At 55.3% G+C, this 23,127-nt stretch overlaps 2 protein-coding genes across 5 annotated transcripts in view; both read left to right on the forward strand.

Annotated features, from left to right (window-relative positions):
- The first annotated feature begins 2,919 nt into the window (after positions 1-2,919).
- Positions 2,920-13,665, forward strand: OSGIN1 (oxidative stress induced growth inhibitor 1). 2 transcript variants are annotated; one of them, XM_033127281.1, is made up of 7 exons: positions 2,936-3,075; positions 3,264-3,375; positions 7,119-7,226; positions 8,480-8,616; positions 9,484-9,675; positions 9,869-9,960; positions 12,355-13,665. In XM_033127281.1, the coding sequence occupies exons 3-7, from the start codon at positions 7,157-7,159 to the stop codon at positions 13,301-13,303; spliced, it is 1,440 nt and encodes a 479-aa protein (XP_032983172.1). In that variant the 5' UTR covers positions 2,936-3,075; positions 3,264-3,375; positions 7,119-7,156; the 3' UTR covers positions 13,304-13,665. The 2 variants fall into 2 exon arrangements, with proteins under 2 accessions (XP_032983170.1, XP_032983172.1); XM_033127279.1 differs by lacking the exon at positions 3,264-3,375 and having other exon boundaries at positions 2,920-3,075.
- A 1,485-nt stretch (positions 13,666-15,150) lies between these two features.
- The window catches only part of NECAB2 (N-terminal EF-hand calcium binding protein 2), a 30,984-nt gene continuing 23,007 nt past the window's right edge, over positions 15,151-23,127 (forward strand). Inside the window, exons 1-2 of one of the 3 annotated variants that reach the window (XM_033127044.1) lie at positions 15,151-15,375; positions 17,933-17,957. In XM_033127044.1, the coding sequence (XP_032982935.1) occupies positions 15,151-15,375; positions 17,933-17,957 (250 nt within the window). Of the gene's footprint in view, positions 15,376-17,932; positions 17,958-18,071; positions 18,224-23,127 lie in introns of those variants that run through there. The other 2 variants (XM_033127045.1, XM_033127046.1) reach the window with 2 other exon arrangements.

Consider the following 23,127-nt stretch of genomic DNA (forward strand, 5'->3'; position numbering starts at 1 on the left):
TAGAATCTAGTGTATATTTAATACTTAGAGCTATGTAGCTATGCCGAATAAAATATAGGCTGCCGAGGTAACCTGGAATTTCAGATAAACAATGAAAAAGAAATTTAGTGTAAGTGTATCTCAAATGTTGCATGGGACATACACTAAAAGTTTATTTCTTGTTTACCTGAAATTCCAAGTTACCTGGGCAGCCTGCACCTTTATTGGCTTCATCCGTTGCCCTACTTTCAGCTCATTTGAGCGCTGAGGCTCACGTGTCAGGTGCTTGATAGATGCTTGAACTTGTAGAAGAGAGAGGAACAGGACAAGTCTAGAGGAATCGGGGCTCCCAGTGGAGTCGAAAAGCACAGGTCCCCCAAAATCAACCTGCAAAGGACTCATCTTGCTCCTTCCCTCCATGTGGCCCCCTCTAACCACTGCCCTCTGTCTGCCTGTGACATTGTCTGTCTGCATCTTAGTAGAGCTTTCTGGAAGCAACTCAACACATTCTATTTCCGATAATCTCCTGGCAGATAAACAGATGACAGGGAAGAAAGTCCACATCTCTCCCATAATTCTCTGGGTCAGCATACTTTCAAAATCCGGAAAAGGGGTCAGGGCCAGTGGAGGCGGGGGTAGGGGGTGGGGTGGGGGGGACATGTTAGAGAGGAAGAACAGGCCAGACCTAGGAGATGGGGATCCCACGAGCCCCCTCCTCCCTGGTGCTCCCCTCTGGGCCCCCATCCTCAGGCCTCCCTGAACCTCAGCCTTGCCCTCCAGATGGGCGTCTCTGACCTTGGGGTATTTCTCTCTTTCTCAGTTTACACATCGAAAGCACTGGGAAGTTGCAGACCAGAGCCCTGGGATGGGGAAGTGGAGCCAGCGAGGCAGCTGCTGGGGAAATACGCAGCCTGAGCAAGAGGTATGTCCCTGGAAGCTGCACTCCCTGGCTCTCACAGGGCTCCCTGTGTGGTCAGAACCCCTGCTAGGTCCTGGTCTGTGAGTGGGGTGCAGGTTTACAGTGTCAAAGAATGTTGGTAAGAAGGCCACGTCTGAAGTAGACAGAGGCCCAGAGAGGTAGACCACCAACCCAAGGTCACACAGCACACCTGTAGCAGAGCTGAGGCCTGGAGCATTGGGCTTCCCTCTAACCCCACCTCCCACATGCTATATGACCCCAGGGGTCACTGCTGCTGAAGACCCCAGGAGGAAAGGACTATGAGTGCCATTTTCCCTGGGTAACAAGAGGCTCCAAGGGGGCAGTGCCTTGCCTGAGCTCACCCAGCCGAGCCCAGGGATCAGTTCTCACCCACCACACCCCAACGCACGCCTGGTGCTGCCCATCCCACACCAGTCATGTGATTTGTGGGGCCCAGGACCAAATGAAAATGTGGGACCCCTTGTCCAAAAATGATTAAGAATTTTAAGATGGTGACAACAGAGCAGTAAACCAAGTGCCAGGGCCCTTTTGATGGTGGTGTCCTGGACACAAGTCACACACCCAGGAGCCCCCAGGGAACAGGGCAGGCCTGGCTCTGTCCCCAGCTCATCTCCCCAGCCCCCAAGACCGTTATCCGTGGACCCACCTGTGCCTGAAGAGCCCTGTGGTCAGACCTGGTCCCCTGTGACCATCAGGGCCAGGACTAGGAGAGAAACCACCTCTGGCACAAAATACAAGGCGGGGGGGTGGGGGGTGTGTGCCAAAGCACCCCATAAATCAGAGCACATAGTGGGTTTGTGCAATGTTTTTAAAAATTGGAAGTAATGCCAAAATCCAGGCTGCATAAAATAGCATCAGTATTCTTATTTTTTGCATCACGCTTCATTCGGTATGGCTCAGCACGACGCTGTTACCAATTCTGTCTTTATTTGAAATTTTAATATTTCATTTATCCTGGATTTTTCTTCCATTCATTTTGATTTTTTTTTAAATTGCATTATGATATTGTCTTGATCTCTTAGTGTTTTGGGCGCCCCCTTAAGTTTTCCATGCAAGGTGAGTGCCTTACTTGCCACCCACAGGGTGGGGCTGGCAAAGAAGTATCCAGGCAAGAGAGGACACACAACAGGGGACAGTCACATCAAAAATGAAAATAACAGCTAATACACACACTGAAGTCTATAGGCCAAATACTGTCCTGGCTCCATTCCTTCTTCCCTTCCTTCTGGAGCACCAACTATGCTCGGAGCAATATTCGAGACGGGATAAAGCAGACACAGTACCACTGCCCTAACCGCACAGAACCCACATCCTGGTTTGGGTAGAGTGACAATAAAATAATAAAATAAATAAGAACCAGCAAAACGTGAGGTGTGCGGTGCTCCCTGCTAAGGAGAAAAACTAACGAAGGAAAAAAGATAGGAACCAGGAGGCAGGTTTCATGTTTTTGGCATGGTAACCAAGAATGAGGTCATTTAAATGCCACCCCCACCCCAAGAGGGTCTGTTACTTGGCCCCATTTTTCAGATGAGGAAACTGAGGCAGCTTATCCAGGAGGTGGCAGAGCTGGGTTCTCAGCCTGGGCAGGCTGGTGCCAGAGGACTTTTTATGCGGGGAGTTGCAGAGGGGAGAGGGGCTATAGAGTGGAGACACCAAGTGGAACCAGGTCGAATGTGGGAACGGGACTCTTTCTCCACTTAAAGGAGCCACCTCTTACGCTGGGCAGAGCTGTCTCCTCCTCCCTAAGGGAAAAGGCCAGGTTGCTCAGATAGGGGTCCCAGTTCCTCCATTCACTGACTGAGCCCCAGGGGTGGCGGCCAGCCTGGTTATCCCCAGTTCCTCTACCACAGTGACCGCCTTGCAGTGGGGCCCCTTTAAGGCAGGCCCTGGGGCAGGCAGCGTGACTGCCAAGTTCATTCATCCAGAGGCCCCTGCTGACTCACGCTTATGAAAGTGATTTTCCTGGCCCCGCCTGCCACCCGCCCGCCTCTTCCCAACCCTTGAAATACCCTCGCTTGCCCTGGCCTCTCACAGCCTTTTGGATCCCCACGGGGTAATGGGTGCGCTGCTCCCTTGGCTGGCACTGTGATCTCCTGGCCCTCATAGTGTGGGACGAGTCCAGACTCACGGTCTCCCTTCACCCCCCTGCTGGTCAGGTGAGTGGCCTGGGCAAGGCATAGGGGTTGGGGGAGGACATCCTGGGCACATCCTGGGCAGGGGTGGCCAACAGGGCCTGGAAGCAGGCAGGGGGACCCCACGTGGTCCTGAGAGGGAGCCCACCCTGGCTTCCCTGGGGCCAGCATGACTCTCCCCATACGTCTAGCTTCCCCCTCCACCCCTCCAGGCCATGCCCATCTCCAGGTGCCTGGCACCCTTAGCCCGACAGCTGCCCTGCTGCCTGTAGCCGGAGCTCACCCTGGTCATGTGACGCCGTTCTTGGCAGGAAAGAAAGAGAGGTGTGTCCAGCCCTGACACACTGCCTGGAATCCCAAGGCCACTGGGTCCCACAGCCAGGCTGGTACTTCCCTGAGAGTCCATGCCTCTACTGTTCAAGTGGGGCAGAGCCCCCAGGGTCCCAGGGACTTATTTGGCTTCTCAAAGAAGGCTGGGGGGCTGAGAATCAGGGAGTCTGGGGAACCTCAGAGCTCTCAGGGGCTCCAGGTGGGGGAGATTCAGATGACAGAACACCTCTTCATCCTTGCCCTGCCACAGCCTATGTCACTTTCTTGGTGGCACTGTTATCATGCTGGTTTACTCAGAGGGGACTCACCCATCCTCAGGTAGGTATCAAGGGGCAGGATTTGCGCTCATGGGTATTGTCTCAGACATTCCTGGGCTACCCCATCAAACCACCTCCTCCGTCCTCACCTCCGCCCTCCCTCTGTGCAAAGGGGATAACCCACTGCCAGGGTTTGCTGCTGTCAGTCTAAGTCACCTGAGCAAAGGGCCCCCCCAGAGGTGCTCAATAAATGCAGGTGTCCCAGACACTTAGAGCTGTTTGAAGCTTAAAGCACCAATGCTGCAATTGGAAAAGGAACAGCATTTGAAGGTGTAATGATTTCTATTTTTTATGCTTTAGTGAATTTGAATCCGTTTTTAGTGTTAACTTTTTTCAGTTGACATTTGCCTCTTCAACCAGAGGGACATAAACAAAAAGTGAATGCGTTTCACCTCTAGGAAATTAAAAATAGCATAAAAGAAATGGAAATCTTGAACTTTCAAATGAGCTGTTGTAAGTTGGCAGTGTGCGTTCTTCCCGAGAGCTTTAGGCTGCTCAGGACTTTGGGATGTCTGTATCGCTGCACAGGAAGTGACCTCTCTGGTCGGCCCTGGGTGGTGACCTCATGTGTGAGGCATTCAAAAGCTTCTGGGAGCAAGCACCGGACTTGGAGTCCAAAAGCCCTTGTGGTAAATGGGACCCCTGCACCTCCTGTGAAGCATTATAAGGGGCCATCAGTTCTGATTCCTCATCTTTCTTTCAGAGAGGGCTCCTGAAAGTACCTTCCTAACAGGAAGTAGGAGGATTCAAAGGTGGTCACGCTGTGGGCGCTCAGAGCAAGTTGGCATTCTCATTTGGGGAAGATTATGGGGTGTCTAAGTGGTCTCAACCCATGGGAATCACACTGTAGCTCCATCACCAACTAGTTCTGTGACCTTGGGGGCATGGCCGCACCTCTCCAAGCCTCAGTTTTCCTGTCTGTAAGATGGGTTACCATGGGGATTAAAGGAGTTAACGCATAGGGAGCATTTAGCAAGACATCACATATATCCCCTTGGCTGTTATTCCTGGGGACAGTGAAGAGAAGGAGTGGGCACCTCTATTGGAAGGAACCAGGACAAAGTGGGAGAAACAGCTCTAGGAACTACAGGCCTATTCTCCAGGGCTGCCAAGCACACCCAGTGCCCGGTGTGTAATGAGAAAGCAGCCCCTCCCAGCGGGGAACATCGGCCCCCTGGCCTCCCTCCCTCGCCAGCATTGGGACGAGCAGGAATGGATGTGTGGGCTACACTTTCAGCCAGGAAGGACCTCTGGCAGGAGCTAATACACTCTGCCCCACCATGTTCTGGAGTAAGGTGGCCTGGGCTCAATCCAGCTCGGCCCGTGCAAGCTGGGGCAAACTCCTTGCACACTATACGGGACTGTGAGAAGCTCGCTGGGCCTCATTTTCCCCACCTGTGATATGGGAGTGATTGTAAGAGTACTTGTAACAACCCAATTAAATAAGGACTAAATGACTTAATGTACACAAAGTATGTAGAACATGTTTGGCACCTAGCCAACTCCACAGAAGTGCAAAAATATTAGCCAGTTGTTGTTATGAGGGGTAGTGGGGTCACCCCAAAATCCTCTCCCCAGGCAGACAGCACAGGCCCCGCTCCATGCAGGGAACCATGCATGGAGCACACAATGCCCCCCAATGTCATCTGGATGTCATTTTTCGTGTCCCCAGGGAGAGGCTGGGGACACGGGGCTCACCCAGACAGGAGGGGGACGCTGTCCTGGGCCCCAGGCCCCAGCTGAGGCAAGGAGCCTCGGGTTTTACCTGGGAATAGGCCGTGTGGCACAGTCACAGGCAAAGCTTTGGCTCCAGGGAGCCCTGGGTTTAAGAGTCTGTTGCACGACAATGAGCAACTTGTATGGCCTTTCTGAGCCCCAGTTTACACATCTGTAAAGTGGGAGACTCTCACTGATAGTACTTTGTGCGTAGGGTCAGTGTGAGAAGGACTTGAGAAAAAGTATGTAAAATGCCCAGTCGATAGCAAGGGCTAAATGCCCAGCCACTCTGCAAGCACTCGCATGGATGTGTCCCTCTGGGCGGCCGGGCTGCTGGACAGAGGGTGAGGCGGGGGTCCTGTTAGCGGGCTTGGGGGATATGGAGAAGGCGGACTCTTTTATTAGACAGAAGATCTACTCGGGTCTGATGTTAATAAAATTAATATGTTTTACTGCTTCGTCAAGAATACTCTAGTGAAACTGGCACTATCTTAACCTCAAGCCCTTGTCAATATATGAATATAATGACGGTAGTGAAGTTCGGGGCAACTGCCTTGCTTGGTGCGAAGGTACCAGTACTTTCACCCACCACTGCTTTTACATTTTTAGTGCAAATGTCAACACAGTGAAAAAAGCAAATCATATCTTGGTGTCATGTGAAAATAGTTTTGATCTCATGGATTTCTTGCATTTGTGAACCATACTTGGAGAATTTCTAGGAGGAATGAACACTCGCACTGTTAAATTTCTGTGGCAGCTCTTCTTCCCCCTTCCTGGACCCCAGGAGAGGGAGAGAGAGAGAGAAAGACAGAGAGGAAAGGAAGGAAGGAGGGAGTGAGGGAGGGGGAGAGAGAGAGAGAGGGAAGAGGAGAGAGAGGGAGAGAAAGAATATGAGAGAGAGAATCAAACCCTAAGAACTGGGGGTTTGGGTCACTTCGAGTGATTTAGGCCTATAGCGAGAAGGGGGCGCTGGTGCTCCAGAAATTAGCAAGTTTACAGGCATTTTCCCCAAATCAAATTACTCCAGGCTTCCCAAGTTTCCCCAAGTCCACATGTTCCAGCCCTGCCCCTGGAGCAGGTAATGAGTTCTGGCCTTTTCCCAGTGACAGATTTGCTGCAGGCAGGTGCTTCACAGATATGACTGTGCTGTTCCCCATAGCCCTACTGGTTAGGTATATTATTCCCATTTTATAGATGAGGAAACTGAGACCCAGAGAGGTCTGGGACCATGCCATGGTCACCAGCTAGGAAGTACTTCCCTAGAGCCAGGTGATGGCTCCAAAGTCCACCAGACTCCACTCAACTCGTGAGGGTTGGATTTCAGGCTGGGGGCTGTGGCCAGCACAGAAGTGCTGGGCAGGGCTTGCCTGTCAGGATGGACAGAAGAGGCCTTATGAAAGATGGACAGCAGGTGTTGAGTCTCGTTACAGCCCCATTGGTGAGATGGGGATAGGGGAGGGAAGCTCAGAGAGATGGAGGTAACCAGGCTGGGGAAGGGACCCTGCGTAACTAGGAGGAGAGAGAACCCGACTGGAATGGAAGTGTGAGGGGGGAGAATGAAGAGCAGAGGAGCATCCTGCTAGGCCTCAGGGAAGACCTTGGATTCGCCCCTGAGTGCCACAGGAGGACACCGACAAGTGGGAAGGGACCAATCACATAATACCCACGGCTCACACAGTGGCCCTTCCTCCTCTGCGCCCCCAGGTCAGCCGCCAGTCCCAAGCCCCCCACCAGCTGCAGCCATGAACAACTGCAGGAAGGACCAGCAGCTCGGGGCCAGCAGCTCGGAGCCCCTCAAGGTCATCATCATCGGTGAGTGCCTCTCTGGGCAGGGGAGGGGCTGCACTGAGCCCTCCAGGGTGCCCCCAGCATCAGAGGTCAGGAACCAGGCGGGGCCAGGCCTGTCCTTTCTTCACAATTAATTGTTGTCTTTAACATTGGCCAACGAGCATTCACTGTGTGCCCAGTGCTACGCTCGGCAATTTATGTGCTATCATTCCACGTAAACCTTCTAAAAGCCTGCAAGGCGGGAGCAGCAAAGGCAGGGGGGCCCCGGTCCTGTGCTCGCCCTGTACCTGGCACCACGCTGGGTACCCACAGGAGGGGGGACACAACCGCAGCACGTGGGCCTGTCCCCAGGTCTGCAAAAATGGGGGACAGATGGCCTTTCCCCCATGCAAGCATGAAGTTGAACCATGTGAAATGGCCAATTGTGTTAAATCGAAAATAGTTGAAATCCGCAGTTTCCTGTGGCTCATCCTAACAGTAGTCTAGATCTGGGGAATAGTCTGAACAACAAAAGATAGAGAGTGGAAAGACAGATAAGGATAGAAGCGATGGCACCGGGTTAATTGCCCGAGAAATGCCACAGATATGTGGTGCGATTTGTTCAGACTTGGAGGCAAGGGGGCCCCAAGTGGCCTAGCACCGCTCATGAGTACCCAGGACCCCAAGCTCACCCCTCAGAGCACATACCAATCTGTACTATAATATGTTACTTGTCCATCTGACCCACCAGACATTAGCTCTGGGAGGACAGGGCTAATTCTTAGGGAACTCAGAATCTCGGTGTTGCTGTGTGACTACAGGCTAGTTATTTAACCTCTCTGTGCCCCAGCTTCCTTGAGTATAAAAGGAGGAAAAGAGTAGCATGTACCTCGTTAAAGTCATTGGGAGAGTTCAGTGGGATAATGCAGGCACTTCAGGGCTTCATATGGGGTCTGGTACAGCAGCAGCATCTGTCAGTTTATTATTATTTTGTTATTATCAAAATCCCTGGACACATAGTAAGCATTCAACAAACGTCAGCGGTTATTACCACAACTATATTGTTGTCCAAGTAGTACAGTACCTAGCACCTAGTAGGTTCTCAACAATTGTTCATTACTTTGTTAGTGATTGTTATTATGCACAGTGCCTGGCACATACTAAGGACTTAATAAATGTTTTATTTGTATGAATGAAGAGCAGATCAATGAATGAGTCAGATCAAGACCAAAGTCCTCAGTGGGGGTGGTCTCTTGAACACAAGAGTGCTACTCTCTGACCCCACCCTCTCTCCCCAGGCAATGGTCCCTCAGGCATCTGCTTGTCCTACCTGCTCTCCGGCTACACCCCCTACGTGAAGCCAGATGCCATCCACCCGCACCCCCTGCTGCAGAGGAAGCTCGCAGAGGCACCAGAGGTCTCCATCCTAGACCAGGTGGGCCAGAGCTGTGGTTGGGAATGGGGGGGTGGGACACACACCCCTCTGGGGAAAACTCTCCCAGCTTTCCCAGGGCAAAACCAAAGTATGTGTTTTTCAGACACAAGACCAAACTCAGAACAAGAAAGTCCACAAATTCAGCCACAGAAACTGTGAGAGAGAAACCAGGGTTGTCTTTTGAGATCTGCAAATGCTCCAGCAGCTTGTCTCACCTCTCCTAGACCACTGGTTCTAAACAGGGAGATGACTTTGCTCTCCAGGGCAATCCCTGGAGACAATGTCGGTTGTCACAATTACAGGGGTAGTACTACTGGCTGAGAGGGTGGAGGCCGGGGTGACTGTTAAACATCCTGCAATGCACAGGATAGTGCCCGCCACAAAGACATGCAGCCCAAACGTCAGGGGAACAAAGTCGCAAACCCTGCCCTAGGTATTGCAGTTCCACTGCTTCCTGCCCATGAGGGCTTACAGGTCTCTCCTCTGTGCCTCTTCAGGCAACATCCATCCTCCGAATCACCAGTCCCCCCACTCACCCCACCCTCGAGTTGGTGGATGAGGAAGTAAGTGGCATTTGGTCTAGATCAGTGTTTTTCAAAATCCCTCCTACAGGACACTAGTGCCTCAGAATAATATGCGGAGAATATGTGCCTACTCCAGTAAGTCTGAGAGACACTGGATTTGGCAAAATGAAACCTGTAAATAACAGCTGCAGGACTTGTCAGAGCCTTTAATATACCATTGGCCATTATCTCCTTCGGAGGGGCAGCATTTTCCAGCTTATCTGAGCACCCTGATATTAGGGTGGGAAGGCAAGACCAGGCGGCCTGCCTCCGGTGGCCCCTCTGACCTGTGCTCCCCCTCCAGGACCTGGATTACCTGTCTGAAGGCCTCGAAGGCCGGTGCCAAAGTCCTGTGGCCTTGCTCTTTGATGCCCTCCTGCGCCCAGACACAGACTTTGGGGGAAACATGGAGTCTGTCCTTACCTGGAAGCACCAGAAGGAACGAGCCATCTCCCACGTGGTCCTGGGTCGGAACCTGCCTGGGGGAGCCTGGCATGTAAGTCGGGCCAGGAGGGGTGCAAGGGATTTGGGCCAAATCTGCATGAAGTCTTCGGGATTAGTACTGTTCCATTTCCTACCCTTCCCCGTTTGCCAGCCTCCCCCTTGTCTCACTCCCCCTCCCCCTCCCGGACCTTCTAGCCCGAATGAGTTAGTACAGGCCTGAACCAAAGGACCCTTTTTCCATGTAGTCAATTGAAGGCTCCATGGTGACCCTGAGCCAAGGCCAGTGGATGGGGCTCCCAGACCTGGAGGTCAAGGACTGGATGCGCAGGAAGAGAAGGTAAGAGAGCCCTGGGAAGCCCGGGGTGGGCAGGGAAGGCCCAGGCCCACCCCTAACACTGAGCCCAGGAGCCAGAAGTACAGGGATCATCTAGTCTGCCTTCCTCTTCCTCAGGGTGGGGGTGGGGGGTACAGGACTGAGCCTTAAATGGGGAAGGGACTCGCAGGACCACATAGGGAGTGAACGGCAGGGCTGGGCTCACCCCAGGCCTCCTTGCCCAGTGTCCCTCACCCTGTCACGTGACAGACCCTCTGACTTGGCTTCCATAGCAGCCCAGCCTCCAGGGAGGGGGTAATAGCACTCCCCTATCCCCCACACCCTACCTCTCCCCTCTCTGCCCCCCCCCCACCCTCCCTGCTGCTCCTCCCACGATTCTGAGCCTGGCCTGGAACAATCTCTGTTCTTCTAAGTCAGCTAAACAGGATGCACTTCCTTTATTTTTCCTTTTTAATGTTCTTGCATTAGAAAGACAACCACACTACAGAAAACTGAAAATTGAGAAAAGAAAGACAACTCACCCCAACCTCATACTTCTACCTATCGCTGTCACATCTTGGGGTATTTTCTCTCCGTCTTGGTTTCTAGCACCTTCCTAAATGACCACACTGCACACCTCTGACCATCCTGGAGAAATAGGTAAATCACCGAATAAACAAATGCCAGCCCCTGCTCATTTTGGAGCTCGAGGCTAAAGTTGCCCAGTGCTCTAGGCAGGGGATAGGCCCTGGTTCCTCTGCCCTCAGGAGCTGTGAAAGGGGCACGTCATTCCGACCCAGCAGGCACTCAGCCTCTCAGGACAACTCAGTTTCCACCTCTTCAGGAATCACTGTCTATCTCTTTTACACAAAGACTTCTGTCCCTGCACATTTGGTAGGAAAGCATCCAACACATAGTGATGCGTTACCAGACAGACAGGAAATTAAATTTCACTTGTAGACATACCCTTCCATATCCTTCTTTTAATACTCAACATTATGTCATAGCATTTCACTTGGTGATTACGCAGGGTTTGCAACCATCCTTTTACACGGCCATGTAATATGCCCCAGGGAGGGTGAGCATCTGCGTTGCAGGTCTTTGTACTTAGATGTTGGAACCAAAAATTAGACAGATGTGCGCCCTGCCCCTGAGGGGCTGCCACAGTCCCTAAGCCTCTGCCCAGGCCTGGAGCTTTCATTCTTTCCAATGCACCGTTTCTAGGAGTAACCCCATGTGTAACATCTTAGGGCAATCCTTTAAAACAATTTGTACTAAAACAGAGAAGGTGACATGAGAAACCCACAGAAATAAATTCCAGAGTTCCAGTTTCTGTAGCAGACGAATGAGTTGGGCTGGCTGGCGGATGTGATCTGAGTTCACCCTACCATTGGCCGATGGGTCGTGCTGGCGTGTCACTTAGGATTCCCTTTCAGTGAGTTCATCTCTAACAGTACGTTCACCGTTAGGGAAAGTGACTCACCTACGGTCACACAGGTAGATACAGGGAGTCACACAGCTTTCACCTGAGTCATCAGCAGCACTGGCCCACAGTCACTGCCTCGGAAAGGGTGGTGAAAATATTAATATTAATAATAATAATAATAATAATATTAATAATAAAATAGTTCCTGCTGTTACTGTGTGTGCTGGGACTGTGCTAAGTGCTTTACATGGGTTCTTTCTTATCAACTCTTTTACTGAAATATATCATACGTACAGATAAATCACATGTGTACGGGTGGATGAAATTTCTCAAAGTGAACCCATCTGCGTCCAGCCACCCAGACTCAAGAAATCCATCACGTCTCCTCAGGAGCCCCCTCAGACCCCTCCTAATCCCCACCCCCTTCTCCTCCCAAGAGGCAACCACTTTCTTGACCTCTAATTCCACAGGTCAGTTTTGCCTGTTTCTGAACATTATAAAAGGACGATCCCACCATCGTGATGTATGTTATTATTGAATCCTTCGGGGTAATAGTGGCCGGGCCCATACGGCCTGTCAGGTTCTATTCTAAGCTTCGTTTACATCATCACCTAATTCTCTCAGCAACCACACAGCATAGGTACATCACCATCGTCATCCTCATTTTGCAAGTGAGGAAACTGAGGCAGAGAGTTTCAGGAAACAGCTCACCAGTGGCAGAGTCAGGATTTGAACCCAGGCCATCGGCCTCTGGAGGCCCCACTCTCAACACCCCCTCCCCCATAAGATACCATTATCAGCTCCATTTTACAGAAGAGAAGACTTCACCTTCTGAGAAGGTTAAACCACTTGGCCAACTCTTACGGCTGCTGGGTGCACAGTCATCGTGGGCTCCAGGGCCTGACTCCAACCTGGTCACCCCCTGTCCCCCCTGATTGACCCGCCACCCCAGCCGCTATCTGACACCTGCCCTTTTTGCATCCTTCCCCCAGAGGTCTCCGAAACAGCCGGGCCACAGCTGGTGACATTGCTCACTACTACAGGGATTATGTGACCAAGAAGGGCTTGGGCCACAACTTCGTGTCCGGCGCAGTGGTCACGAATGTGGAATGGGGGACGCCCGAGCCCAGCAGCTCTGGGGCCCAGGACCCCAGGCCGCTCTTCCAGGTGAGCGGTTTCCTGACCACCGAGGACCAGTGCCAGCAGCCCTTTTCCCTGTATGCCCACAATGTGGTCCTGGCCACCGGCACATCCGACAGCCCGGCGCGGCTGGGCATCCCTGGGGAGACCCTGCCCTTCATCCACCATGAGCTGTCAGCCCTGGAGGCGGCCACAAGAGCAGGCACAGTGAGCCCGGCCTCGGACCCCGTCCTCATCATCGGCGCGGGGCTGTCAGCGGCAGACGCGGTCCTCTACGCCCGCCATTACAACATCCCCGTGATCCACGCCTTCCGCCGGACCGTGGATGACCCCGGCCTGGTCTTCAACCAGCTGCCCAAGATGCTGTACCCCGAGTACCACAAGGTCCACCAGATGATGCGGGAGCAGTCCATCCTGTCGCCCAGCCCCTACGAGGGCTACCGCAGCCTCCCTGAGCACCAGCCTGTCCTCTTCAAGGAGGACCGCCAGGCCATGTTCCAGGACCCCACAGGCCTCCAGAAGGTCTTCGGCGTCTCCCTAGTGCTAGTCCTCATCGGCTCCCACCCGGACCTCTCCTTCCTCCCGGGGGCAGGTGCTGACCTCGCCATGGACCCCAGCCAGCCACTGAGCGCCAAGAGGAACCCCATTGACGTAGACCCCTTCACCTACCAGAGCACACAGCAGGAGGATCTGTACGCAGTGGGGCCGCTGGCTGGGGACAACTTTGTGCGGTTTGTGCAGGGCGGGGCCCTAGCTGTGGCCAGCTCCCTGCTGAGGAAGGAGGCTAGGAAGCCGCCCTAGCCCTTGGCCTGGCATCCTCGTACCCAGACCCTAAAGAGAAGGGGAGATCATCACAGCCCTGCTGGACACAAGATGCCCCAGTGAGGGAAGGGAGCCTCTCCTGGCAGGAGACAGGAGTGGCCATGAGCCCATGCAACAGGCTTCTCGGATAGAGGAGTGGGAGCCAAGGCTACCCAGACTCAGACCAGTGCCCAGGCTGGGAACAGTGGCTGCAGGTCAGCAAAGGCCCAGACCTGCGATTTGGGGTGAAAGCTGCCAGTGTGAGCAGGGATGACCAGGGCCAGCTGAGCGCTGAGCCAGGAGGACTCCAGGCCCCACTCCTTCTAGAATCAGGTCCCAAATAAAATCAGTGCCTGCCTCCACTCACGTGTCTGAGGATTCTGTGCTTGGGGAGGGACCGACTGCCCAGGAGCCTGTTCTAGGAGCCAGGCAGAAGCACAGGGCCAGGTGGGAGGAGGTCCTTGGGGTGGGGCTTGGGGGACAACCGATGATGCTCCAAGTGTGGCAAATGAGAAGGCAGCTGCCGTTTCCCTGAAAATAAGACCTAGCCGGACAATCAGCTCTTATGCGTCTTTTGGAGCAAAAATTAATGTAAGATCCAGTATTATATTATTTATATTATATAAGATCCCGTCTTATAGTAAAATAAGACCGGGTCTTATATTAATTTTTGCTCCAAAAGACGCATTAGAGCTGATTGTCCGGCTAGGTCTTATTTCCCGGGAAACACGGTATGCTAGAGAAGTGAGGGGAGCGTGTGTATGAGGAATGAAGTGCTGAGGAGGCTTTCCAAGCCCCCTCCCATTCTCCCTTGCAACACGTTGTCTTAGCCCCTCATGCTCATGCTTCACCTGCCACAGGGCCTTTGCACAATCAGGTCTCTAGCCCACTTTTCCCTCCTCTCTTTAACTCTTCCCCTTTCTTCCACTCTCTCAGCATAAGAGTTACTTCCCCCAGGAAGCGTCTTCTGACACAAACCCCTCCTTAGGCACCAGGGCAAATTACCAGCTCATGGCCCAAGGTGTCATCTCTTCATAGCAGTTCGGTTTTAATGATTCATTTATTTGTGGAATCTGTATCTAGCTCTACCCATTGGGCTGTAAGCTCCAAGAGGCCAAGGACCCTGTCTGTTTTGCCCATTATTGGGACCCAGAGCCTAGCACCTAACTGCGCGCCTTAACTAATCTGTTGGAGTGTGTGGGGAAGGGGGAGTTCTGGGGCGAAGACTGGTTCTGGGCGTTGTGTAATGGGAGGGAAGGTCTGAGGGGGCGTAACGCCCGCAGGAGGGAAGGATGGGTGCCCGTGGGAATTGTGGTGGAAGCCCATCGCACGGGCACGGATCACCCGAGCTGGAGCCGGCAGAGGGAGCTCCGAGCTCGCTGGACATTGCGCTCTGGCCCCTGCGGCGGTGCCGCGGGTCAGGTGGGGTGATTTTAGGTGGGGGCAGCGGGAGACTTTCGTGGGGGAAGCCCCCAGGGACGCCCCCCGGCAGGCAGACCCTCCCACCAACCCCGTGTCTACTGGGCAGCCCCTCCCTGGCCGGGGTCTAGACCCCAAATCTGCGCCCCCGCGGGCAGCCTCCTGCTGCCGCTCTCAGCCGCGGTAGGGGGCGGGGGGGGTGCGGTGGACACGGAGCACGTGGCTCGGGGTCCGGGCGGAGCGCACCCCCCCTCCCCCGCGACCGGTCCCCCGGCGCCGGCCCGTCTCCTCCGTGGCCGCGGCCGCGGGGGCAGAGGGAGGGAGGGCGGGGCGGCGCGGGCAGCGGCGCCGGGGAGGGGTCGCGCGGGGGCGGACGGGCGGGGGTCGGCGGGCTTCCGGGCGGCGGTGGCGGTGGCGGGTGCGGCGCGATGTGCGAGCGGGCGGCGCGCCTGTGCAGGGCCGGCGCGCACAGGCTGCTCCGGGAGCCGCCGCCGCAGGGCCGGGCGCTGGGCGGGCTGCTGCGCTGGGTAGGCGCCAGAATGGGCGAGCCCCGGGCGCCGCTGGCCCCCGACGTCCCCGCCGCCCCCGCCGTGGACCCTGGCCCCTGTCCCGGCCCCGCCTCGCTGCGCGGGGGCACTGCTGTCATCCTGGACGTGAGTACGCGCCCGCCGGGACCCCAAGCCCCCTCCTCCCACGGGGAACCCCGACGCCGCCCTACCTCGTTCCCGCCGGAACCCGCGAGGACCCCACCCCACCCCGAGCAGGGGACCCCCGACGCATCCCTCTGGGCAGCTCGGAGCTGGAACCGCACCCGGCCTCTCTTAAGTCCCAGAACGCGAGCCCCAAGCCTTCCCACGTCCCGGCCAGTCTCATTCCCGGACCAAGACGACCCCCACTCCTTCCTCCACCTTCTCGGAGCCGGGATTCTGGAGACCCCTTGGCCGGCCACCGCCCCCTACTTTTGTCCTGGTCCGACCCTCATCTTGCCCCAGCCCTGCACCTACCCTTTTCCCCTCATCCCTTCCCAGGACGAGAGCCCCTGACTGCCTCCAGCCCCCTGAGCCTCTCCTTCCCAGGTCCCTGCTGAGTTGCTACTTTTCAGAGACCACCTTCCCCTTCCTCGCTAGACTCTGAACCCTTGTAGTCTCATCCCTAATCAAAGACCTATTCTCCCTGCCCCCCCCTTTGAAAGTGAAGTCCCCTCCCCACCTCTGTCTTTCCTTCTCGTTTCCAGAGTGTTGGAACCACCCCCATCCGCCCTGAGCCTGGACCCCTAGGTTCCCCTTCACCACCCCCACTCCATTCTGAGCCCCCTCTGTCCTCCATTCCCTTCCCCACCTCCACCCTCTCTACTCACCCCCTCCCTCATCCTCTCTGGAAACCAAACTGCCCACCTCTGGGAAGCCCACCTCACCCTCCCACCCACTCCCCAAATGGGAGGGAGATTTCCCTGGTGGATTGCAGGGTGTGGGGGACTCCGGTGGAGTGCTAGGCGGTGGAGGGGCTTTCTCTCCTCCCCCTGCCCCATGACAGCATGGTGGTGGGATGTGCATGTCCCAGTGTGGTGGGTGGCGAGGAGATGGGGGTGCCTAGAATGTTCATGATGGCTTTCTGGGAGGGGAGTGTGTGTGTGTGTGTGTGTGTGTGTGTGTGTGTGTGTACGTGTACAGCACATCCCTGTAAGTGTGGGGGAGCTTGGATTACCTCTCTCTCCTTCCCTTCTCTCCTGGAACCCATAGCTGGCTTTGGGCAGAGAGCAATGGGTAGAGAAGGTGGAGCTGTGCTGGGTGTGTTTCAGGTTCTGGTGCCTCCAAACACACACTCGTGCATACACAGCCCAACACACAATGGACTCTCTCTCTCAAGACCCTAGCAAGCAGAGTTCACCGCTGAAAGCCCTGGGCCCATGGGGTCTGCAGACCTAGGCCTGCCGTTGTAGGGAACCCCCATCCAGACCCCTCCTGATTCTCTCCTCTAACAGTACAGGAGGTGGGCTCCAGGTTCCTAGCGTGCCATGTGAGGGCTCTGAGCCTCCATTACCTCATCTGTGAAATGGGGTGACGAGCCGAGATGGGGACTCACAGTGCTCACGCAGACTCCTAGAGCCATACATGTGGTCACGTTATTCACAGGCCCAGAGCTCACACCTGAGGGTGGGGTGCCTAGACGGGGGCTTTGAGGAGGTCCTAGGGTGCTCTGATAACTGCTCCCCTTTCTGCCCCAGCCACAGAGGCTCCTGCCTAGTACCCCAACCCCCGGGTTCAGCTAAGGAAGGGGGTGATGTCTAAGAAGGCCTCCTGAGCTGCTGCTTTGGTTTGTCACAGCCCCTGGTGCCTGATAATGGATGCCCGCACCATTGCTTGAAGGGATGGGGTGGGGGGGTATCTGTCCTTTACCCCAGGGACAGACCAAAGGTGGGATGGTCAGAGGTGGTGGTGTCTCCCCGTCTCCTATCAGCAAGGCTTACGGAATCCCAGAATACCAGGAGGGGGAGTTATCTGGTCTCTAAGCTCAGGCTAGGGTTGGGGAGTAGGGGCAGTGGCTGTCCTTCCCCCATCCCTGCCTGGTTTTCTGAGCTCCTGGAGACCTGCTTCTTCCCATTCCCTCACCCCCTAAAAAATCGAATCCTGCCCATGGCTGGTCCAGTTGCCAAACCTCCAGATTCCCTTAGCAGACACCTCCATTCAGACTTAACCCGATCTCCCTACAGAAAACCAGGGCCCTCAAGGGGTTCTGGGAGGGGTGCAGTGGTGTAAGGCATATGGCTGTGTCCACGGGACACAAATTCGGAGTGCGTCACTGAGCGTACGACTGGGTGAAGCGCGTGAACCGATGGCTCTGGGAGCATGTGGAACCAATGATTCTGGGAGCAAGCATGTGGATGGATGTGAGCGAGTGTCCACATGCGTGTGCATGTGTCTGTCGGCATGGCTGTGGGCAGGCTGGCGGCACAGAAGGGAGAGTGGGCGGCTGTTTCCGTGAGGGTGGCTCTTTCCATGAGGGTGGCTAGGAGCGCCTCTGCCTGAAACATCCCTTCCTCACCCCTGGATCCCAGCCAGATGGGGGTCTCCTCCCTGGGAAGGAAGAAGGAGGGAGCTCTGCTTCCCAGGCCCACCTGGGGGGAGTGGGATCTCAGTATCAGGTCAGGATCTGCTGCAGGCGCCTGCTCCCTGGCCCAGGGCCGCCTTGACCGACTTCTCTTCTCTGCAGATTTTCCGTCGTGCGGACAAAAATGGTGAGTTTCCCTCCCACACTGTCCCCTGAATGAGAAGCTGGCTCTCTATCCTGAGTCTTCAGGGGAACAGATCAGGGGCAGGGACTGGACAACCTGAACCTAAAGGTTTAGAGTGCAGATCTCTGAAGTCTGAAGGCCAAATTCTGACTCTGCTCCGTGCCTCAGTTTCCCCTCTGTACAATGGGACTCCCAGAGTTCCTACCTAGTGACAATGCCATGAGGATTCAGTGAGTTGATGTCTGTGATGCCAAGATGTCTTGCCCACGGTAAGTGCTTGGTGTGCTTTAATCCTTATGCAGCTGGGCTGGACCAGCCCCGCCTCACTCGAGGCCCTTCGCAGGCCCTGGCACACTTCCTCATCATAGTCACCTGATGCAGTCAACTCCGTAGTGGCCCAGAGAGGTTAACTGACTTGCCCAGGGTAGCCCAGCTGCGAGAAGGAAATTGAGGCTGTGCCTCAGACCCCGGCCCTTTTCCCCACGTCACACAGCCTCCCCAACAATGTGAGCGGCACATTATTTTGCCATGAATTCATGACGCTCCACTTCTCACTGCTTGGAAAGGCTCTGTCTTGCACGAGGAAGGCCGGAGTCCTGCAGATAACCAAATTTACCGAGGCCCACCTGAGCCTTGCAAGTGTAACAAAACAGTACAACTTCCTATACACTATACATACTGTAGTCATTATTCTCGGGCCCAAAATGACTCTACATGGCCTTTAACCAAGGCCCATTTCCTTTCCAGCCCTCAGTTTCCCTGTCTGTAAAGTGGGGTGATAACAACCTGTCTACTCCCCTGGGTTGTTGGGAAAATACAGAGAGGAGATGTGGGGATAGATGTTTTCAGAGAGAATTAAGCAGTGCTCAGTGTTGATTTTCTCATTCATTGAAAAAATGCTCACTGTCCATCAAGGCCCATGCTGGGGGGGAAGTGGGGAACGATAGTGCCTGCCCCCAGGCCCTTCACGTTCCCCGAAGCATCAGGTCCCAGCACCCCCGCCCTCCCTGTCCCTGGGCGTTACTGCTGAACTTCACCCTATGGTGTTGGGGGTGGAATGTAAGGCCTTGCGGGATGGGAGGGATGCACAGACCTGGGCTGAAAGTCAGTGCCCAGGGGTCTCTACCTCTTGACCCCCATTCTTGGAGACGACGATGGCCTCTCCAGGCCTTTTGGGACAAAGGACCATCAGAGCAATTCCATATGGAGCAAGGAGGAAGAAGAGGGTTGTGGTGGGGGGGGCAGGGACTTCAGTGAGAGGCAAGAAGTGGTGGTGATATCACGGCCTGAACCGTGTTAGAGGTTAGAGAAGGGGGTTTAGGGGTTTGTCCCCTTTCTAGCATCTTCAGCAAGCAGCCAGCCTGGGGTTGCATGGCTATCGCTGGGCCTCTCCAGCAGACCGTGAGGTCTTTACAGGTGGAAATTGGGGCTTGTCCCTATCATGGGCCCAATACCCAGCACACAGTAGGTCCTCAATAAATGCCTGTAGACTTCAGGTAATGGATTTATTCATGGATGAGAGTGGACTCTGCGGCACTGGGGCGCAGCCGTGTGTGTCTGGCTGTGGGCTCCATGCTGCAGGGTATGTGTGCACCCACAGATGTGTGTGCCGGTGTCGTGAGACCATGCTCACGCACACGCGCATGTGCATGAATTTGTGGGTCTGAGTGACGTGTCTGTAACTGTTGCTGTACGTACCCAAGTCTGTGTGTGCGTATGTGTTTCTGGTCGTGCACTCTGTAGGGATTTCTGCAGTGTGTGTGTTCGCACATGCCTGTGTGGGTGGTGGGTGGTGCTCTGGTCTCCATTCAGGCACAAATGGGCTTTTGTCTCCCTTCCTTGTTCCCCGTAAGAGGCCATGTTTCCGCCCCCTGAGCACAGCTGCAGGACCCTCCACTTCGCTCCTGCGGTCCCCACAAAGGCAGAGCCCAGTCCGCCTCGTGGGGCCTTAAGTCTTACTGGCCAGCGAGTGGCCGTGGGGGTTTGGTCACCAGGGTTAATGTGTGTGTGGGATGCAGAGCCCTTGGAGGGAGGTGAGGCCCCTCCTCTATTGCAGAGACTGCCTGGGTTCAAGTCCTGGCTCAGCCACTTCCCAGCTTTGTGATCTCAGGCCAGTCACCAGACCCTCGGACCTCAGTTTCCTCATCTGTAAGTGAGGATAATGAAACCAGTACCCAGCTCAGAGGGCTATCAGGAGGAGGGAAAGTGGAGCTCCAGGCTGGCATTCTGTGACACGTCAGTGAGTCCTGTACCAGCTGATGAGCATCGAGCGCCCTGGAAAATGGCCTTGGTTTGCCAACGGATGTTTGGTCCCCTCCCCATGCTGCACGGGGAGCCCGCCGGCTGGTGGAGGCTGCCGGCGGCCATTGGGCATCCGTTAGGCACCAGGGCTTTCACGGACCTCCTCACTAGGTCTTCACTCTGCTCCTACTGGGATAGGAAACACCGTCCCCGTATTACAGACGACAAAAGCAAGGCTCAGAGACAGCGAGTGACAGACTGCAGACGTGTAGTTGAGGGGGCGCAGGTGGGCTCGGATTCAGCCCGGCACAGTTTGGAAACAGGAACGGGAGGAGCACGGGCGAGCGATGAGTGTGGGTGTTACACATAGACACACGCAAAGGCACACACATACACAAGCACTTCTTGAGCACACGCGGATGCTGGCCTTGCCCCAGGCTTCTGTGGGAGTGACACGAGGGGGAGTGGAAGACGGGAGTGGGGTCTCAAGCCAGAGCCTGGGCTGAGAGTTGGAGAGGAACAGGCCCTCAGGAGTACAGGAGCAAGGGCTGGCCTGTCCGCATGGCTCCTCAGACAGAGACTTCACAGAGCTGGACACAGGGCATGGCTCCCATGGGGCAGCCGAGGGAGGGGTCTGCCTGGCAGCCTGAGTTAGAAATCCACAGGGTGGTGGCTGGTGGAGGGGTGACAGACGGCATTTCTCTCTGGGGATGCGGACACTAGCAGACTTCTGGCATTTGAAAGGTCACTGCGACAGAGGTGAGCTCATGCTAATTAGAGAAGACACTTGCAAATGGCCCACTCGGGGTCCTTGAGGGAAGTGGAGGTCCCATGCCCTCTGGTCTAATTGGGCAGGGGCCTGGGTGGAGAGGTTGCTTCCCTCATTAGCTGATCTGGGTTCATTAGGTCTGTGGTGGGACAGTCAAGGTAAATGTCAGCCAGGAAGACTTTGTGCTCAGGAAGCCTGGTGGGCCTCTCCCTGCCTGCTCTCCTGAGTGCAGACTGGACAGAGATACCCAAACAGGTAGGAGGAAGTGGGAGCAGGGAGACTTCCTAGCCGTGCCCATGGTAGACATGACTAATCAATCAAGCACACTTCCACTGAGTCTGGACTTGGCCCCAGCTTTTCCTCGTAGCCCTGTGGCTGGCGGTCTCGACACACGACCTTGCCCCAGGTTGGGTTGAGGGCATGGACTGGGGAGCCAGATGGCCTGGGTTCAAGCGCCAGCTGTGGCGCGTGAGCAAATCCTTTAACCACTCTGTGCCTCAGTTTACTGCTGTGTAAAATGTGGGTGAGGGTAATACCTGTGCCATAGGGTGTGGTGAACTCGTGTCTGCCCTGATTCTGCACTGTGGTTCCTGGTTTTTATCACCAGTCTTGCCAAAGGGAACTTGGAAAGTCTCCTCTTGCACAGAGTACAGAGCCACAACTTAAGAGTTGACGTATTTCACAGCTGGTATCACGTACTTTTCAGGGTTTGTTTCTGGGTCTTTTGTGTGTGTGTACTGGGAGGACTTTTGTTCTTGAAATTTATAAATTGATCCTCCATGTGTGACACTGAAATCTGGCCCAGGATGTTGGAGGCGTCCTGGGATGTTGCCCCTAGTCCCCAGGTGTGTGCCTGCGCTCACAGGTCCGATTCTTCCTCTCTCCCAGCCTCTGATATTTTATGTCTGATGGGGCCCAAGAGAAGACAGGTGGAGGTGTGAGGGTCTCCCTCTCCTGAGCTTGTCCCTTTGCCCTCCTTTGAGCTCCCACAGAGCTGCTGGGAGCAGAGATAGAAGCTCCAGGGCCTTTAAAATATGAGTGACTGTGACTCTGGGGTCAAGTAGATCAGCCAGGAATGGTTGGGCAAATTGTGCCCTGCACAAGGGCACCTACCTGAGGGAATGGAGAGCCTCGGATCCAGTGTGCCTTCTGCTCCAAGCTCCTGTGCCCTAACGCTGGGCGACATCCCCCCACCAGCACCACCGGGAAGGGGCATCTCTTTCTGTTCCACGCAGAGGTGCCATGTGGACTCACAGGGGTTTTGATTACAGACTGGCTGGAAGTAATGGAAGAGAGTCTGGGTAGAGGGGATGGGGCCCCTGAAATGTCCTGGGCTGGACCTCCACTGCCTCCCACCCTCTTCCCGGCCTTTGAGGAGGAGCAGGACACTACGATCTTTGAGGAGGGCGTGGTGGCTGCAGGGGGTTGGAGATCAGCTTGCACGAGTTTGCTCCGCAGGTGGGAGGAACTGAGGATGGAAGCTTGAGAACTGAGCCCCTGCCTCCGGGCCCCTCTGCCCCCAGCCAGTGAGAGCTTTCCCCAGCAGTGCTGGTGCCAGGGCGACTGCAAGTAGAGGGAGAAGAGGGGAGACAAAGGGGGTGGGACAGGTGGCATGCATCCGCTGTGGGGGCCCCTCTTCCAGAGCCACAGCCCCCAGACCTGAGGAGGGCTGGCCACTTTTGGCCCGGGACAGGCACCTCCTTTTCTCATGGTTTGGCATCTTGATGGCCACATCTGTGGCATGGTGAGAACTCTGTGCCAATTATTGGCAACCGTCATGCCAGCCATGCAACGGTTTGGGCCCAAAGTTTCCCAAGTGGATGGGACAGAGTAGAGAGGGGTCGCTCCCTGTGGGGACAGAGTCCCAGAGAGCAGTTTCCAGGCTCTCGACCTCACGTGGAAAGGGGCTGGCTCGGGTAGAAGATGGCCATCAGCCGTGACTGGTTGGCCATCAGCTGTAACCAGTTAGCCGTTAGCCGCTGATGTAACTGCCGTGGCTGAGTTGGAGGGTTGGGCGGTTGGCAGAGAAGCAGACGGTGGATTGCGCATCATGGGGCTCCTGCTTCCTGTGTCTCCAACCCAGCCGCCAGGGGGAATATAGTGGTCTGACTCCCCTATCCATGGCTCCGTGGGTGTTCCTTTTTGGCCTCACCATGTCCTGCG

This window comes from Rhinolophus ferrumequinum, chromosome 15 (genome assembly GCF_004115265.2).
Source record: "Rhinolophus ferrumequinum isolate MPI-CBG mRhiFer1 chromosome 15, mRhiFer1_v1.p, whole genome shotgun sequence".
NCBI classification, from domain to species: Eukaryota; Metazoa; Chordata; class Mammalia; order Chiroptera; family Rhinolophidae; genus Rhinolophus; species Rhinolophus ferrumequinum.

Excerpts from the sequence above, each read along its gene's own strand:
- OSGIN1 (XM_033127279.1), top strand. The coding sequence starts at position 7,157 with ATGAACAACTGCAGGAAGGACCAGCAGCTCGGGGCCAGCAGCTCGGAG. Across the intron at positions 7,227-8,479 it reads CCTCAAGGTCATCATCATCG|GCAATGGTCCCTCAGGCATC; the intron begins GTGAGTGCCTCT and ends CTCTCTCCCCAG. Across the intron at positions 8,617-9,483 it reads AGGTCTCCATCCTAGACCAG|GACCTGGATTACCTGTCTGA; the intron begins GTGGGCCAGAGC and ends CTCCCCCTCCAG.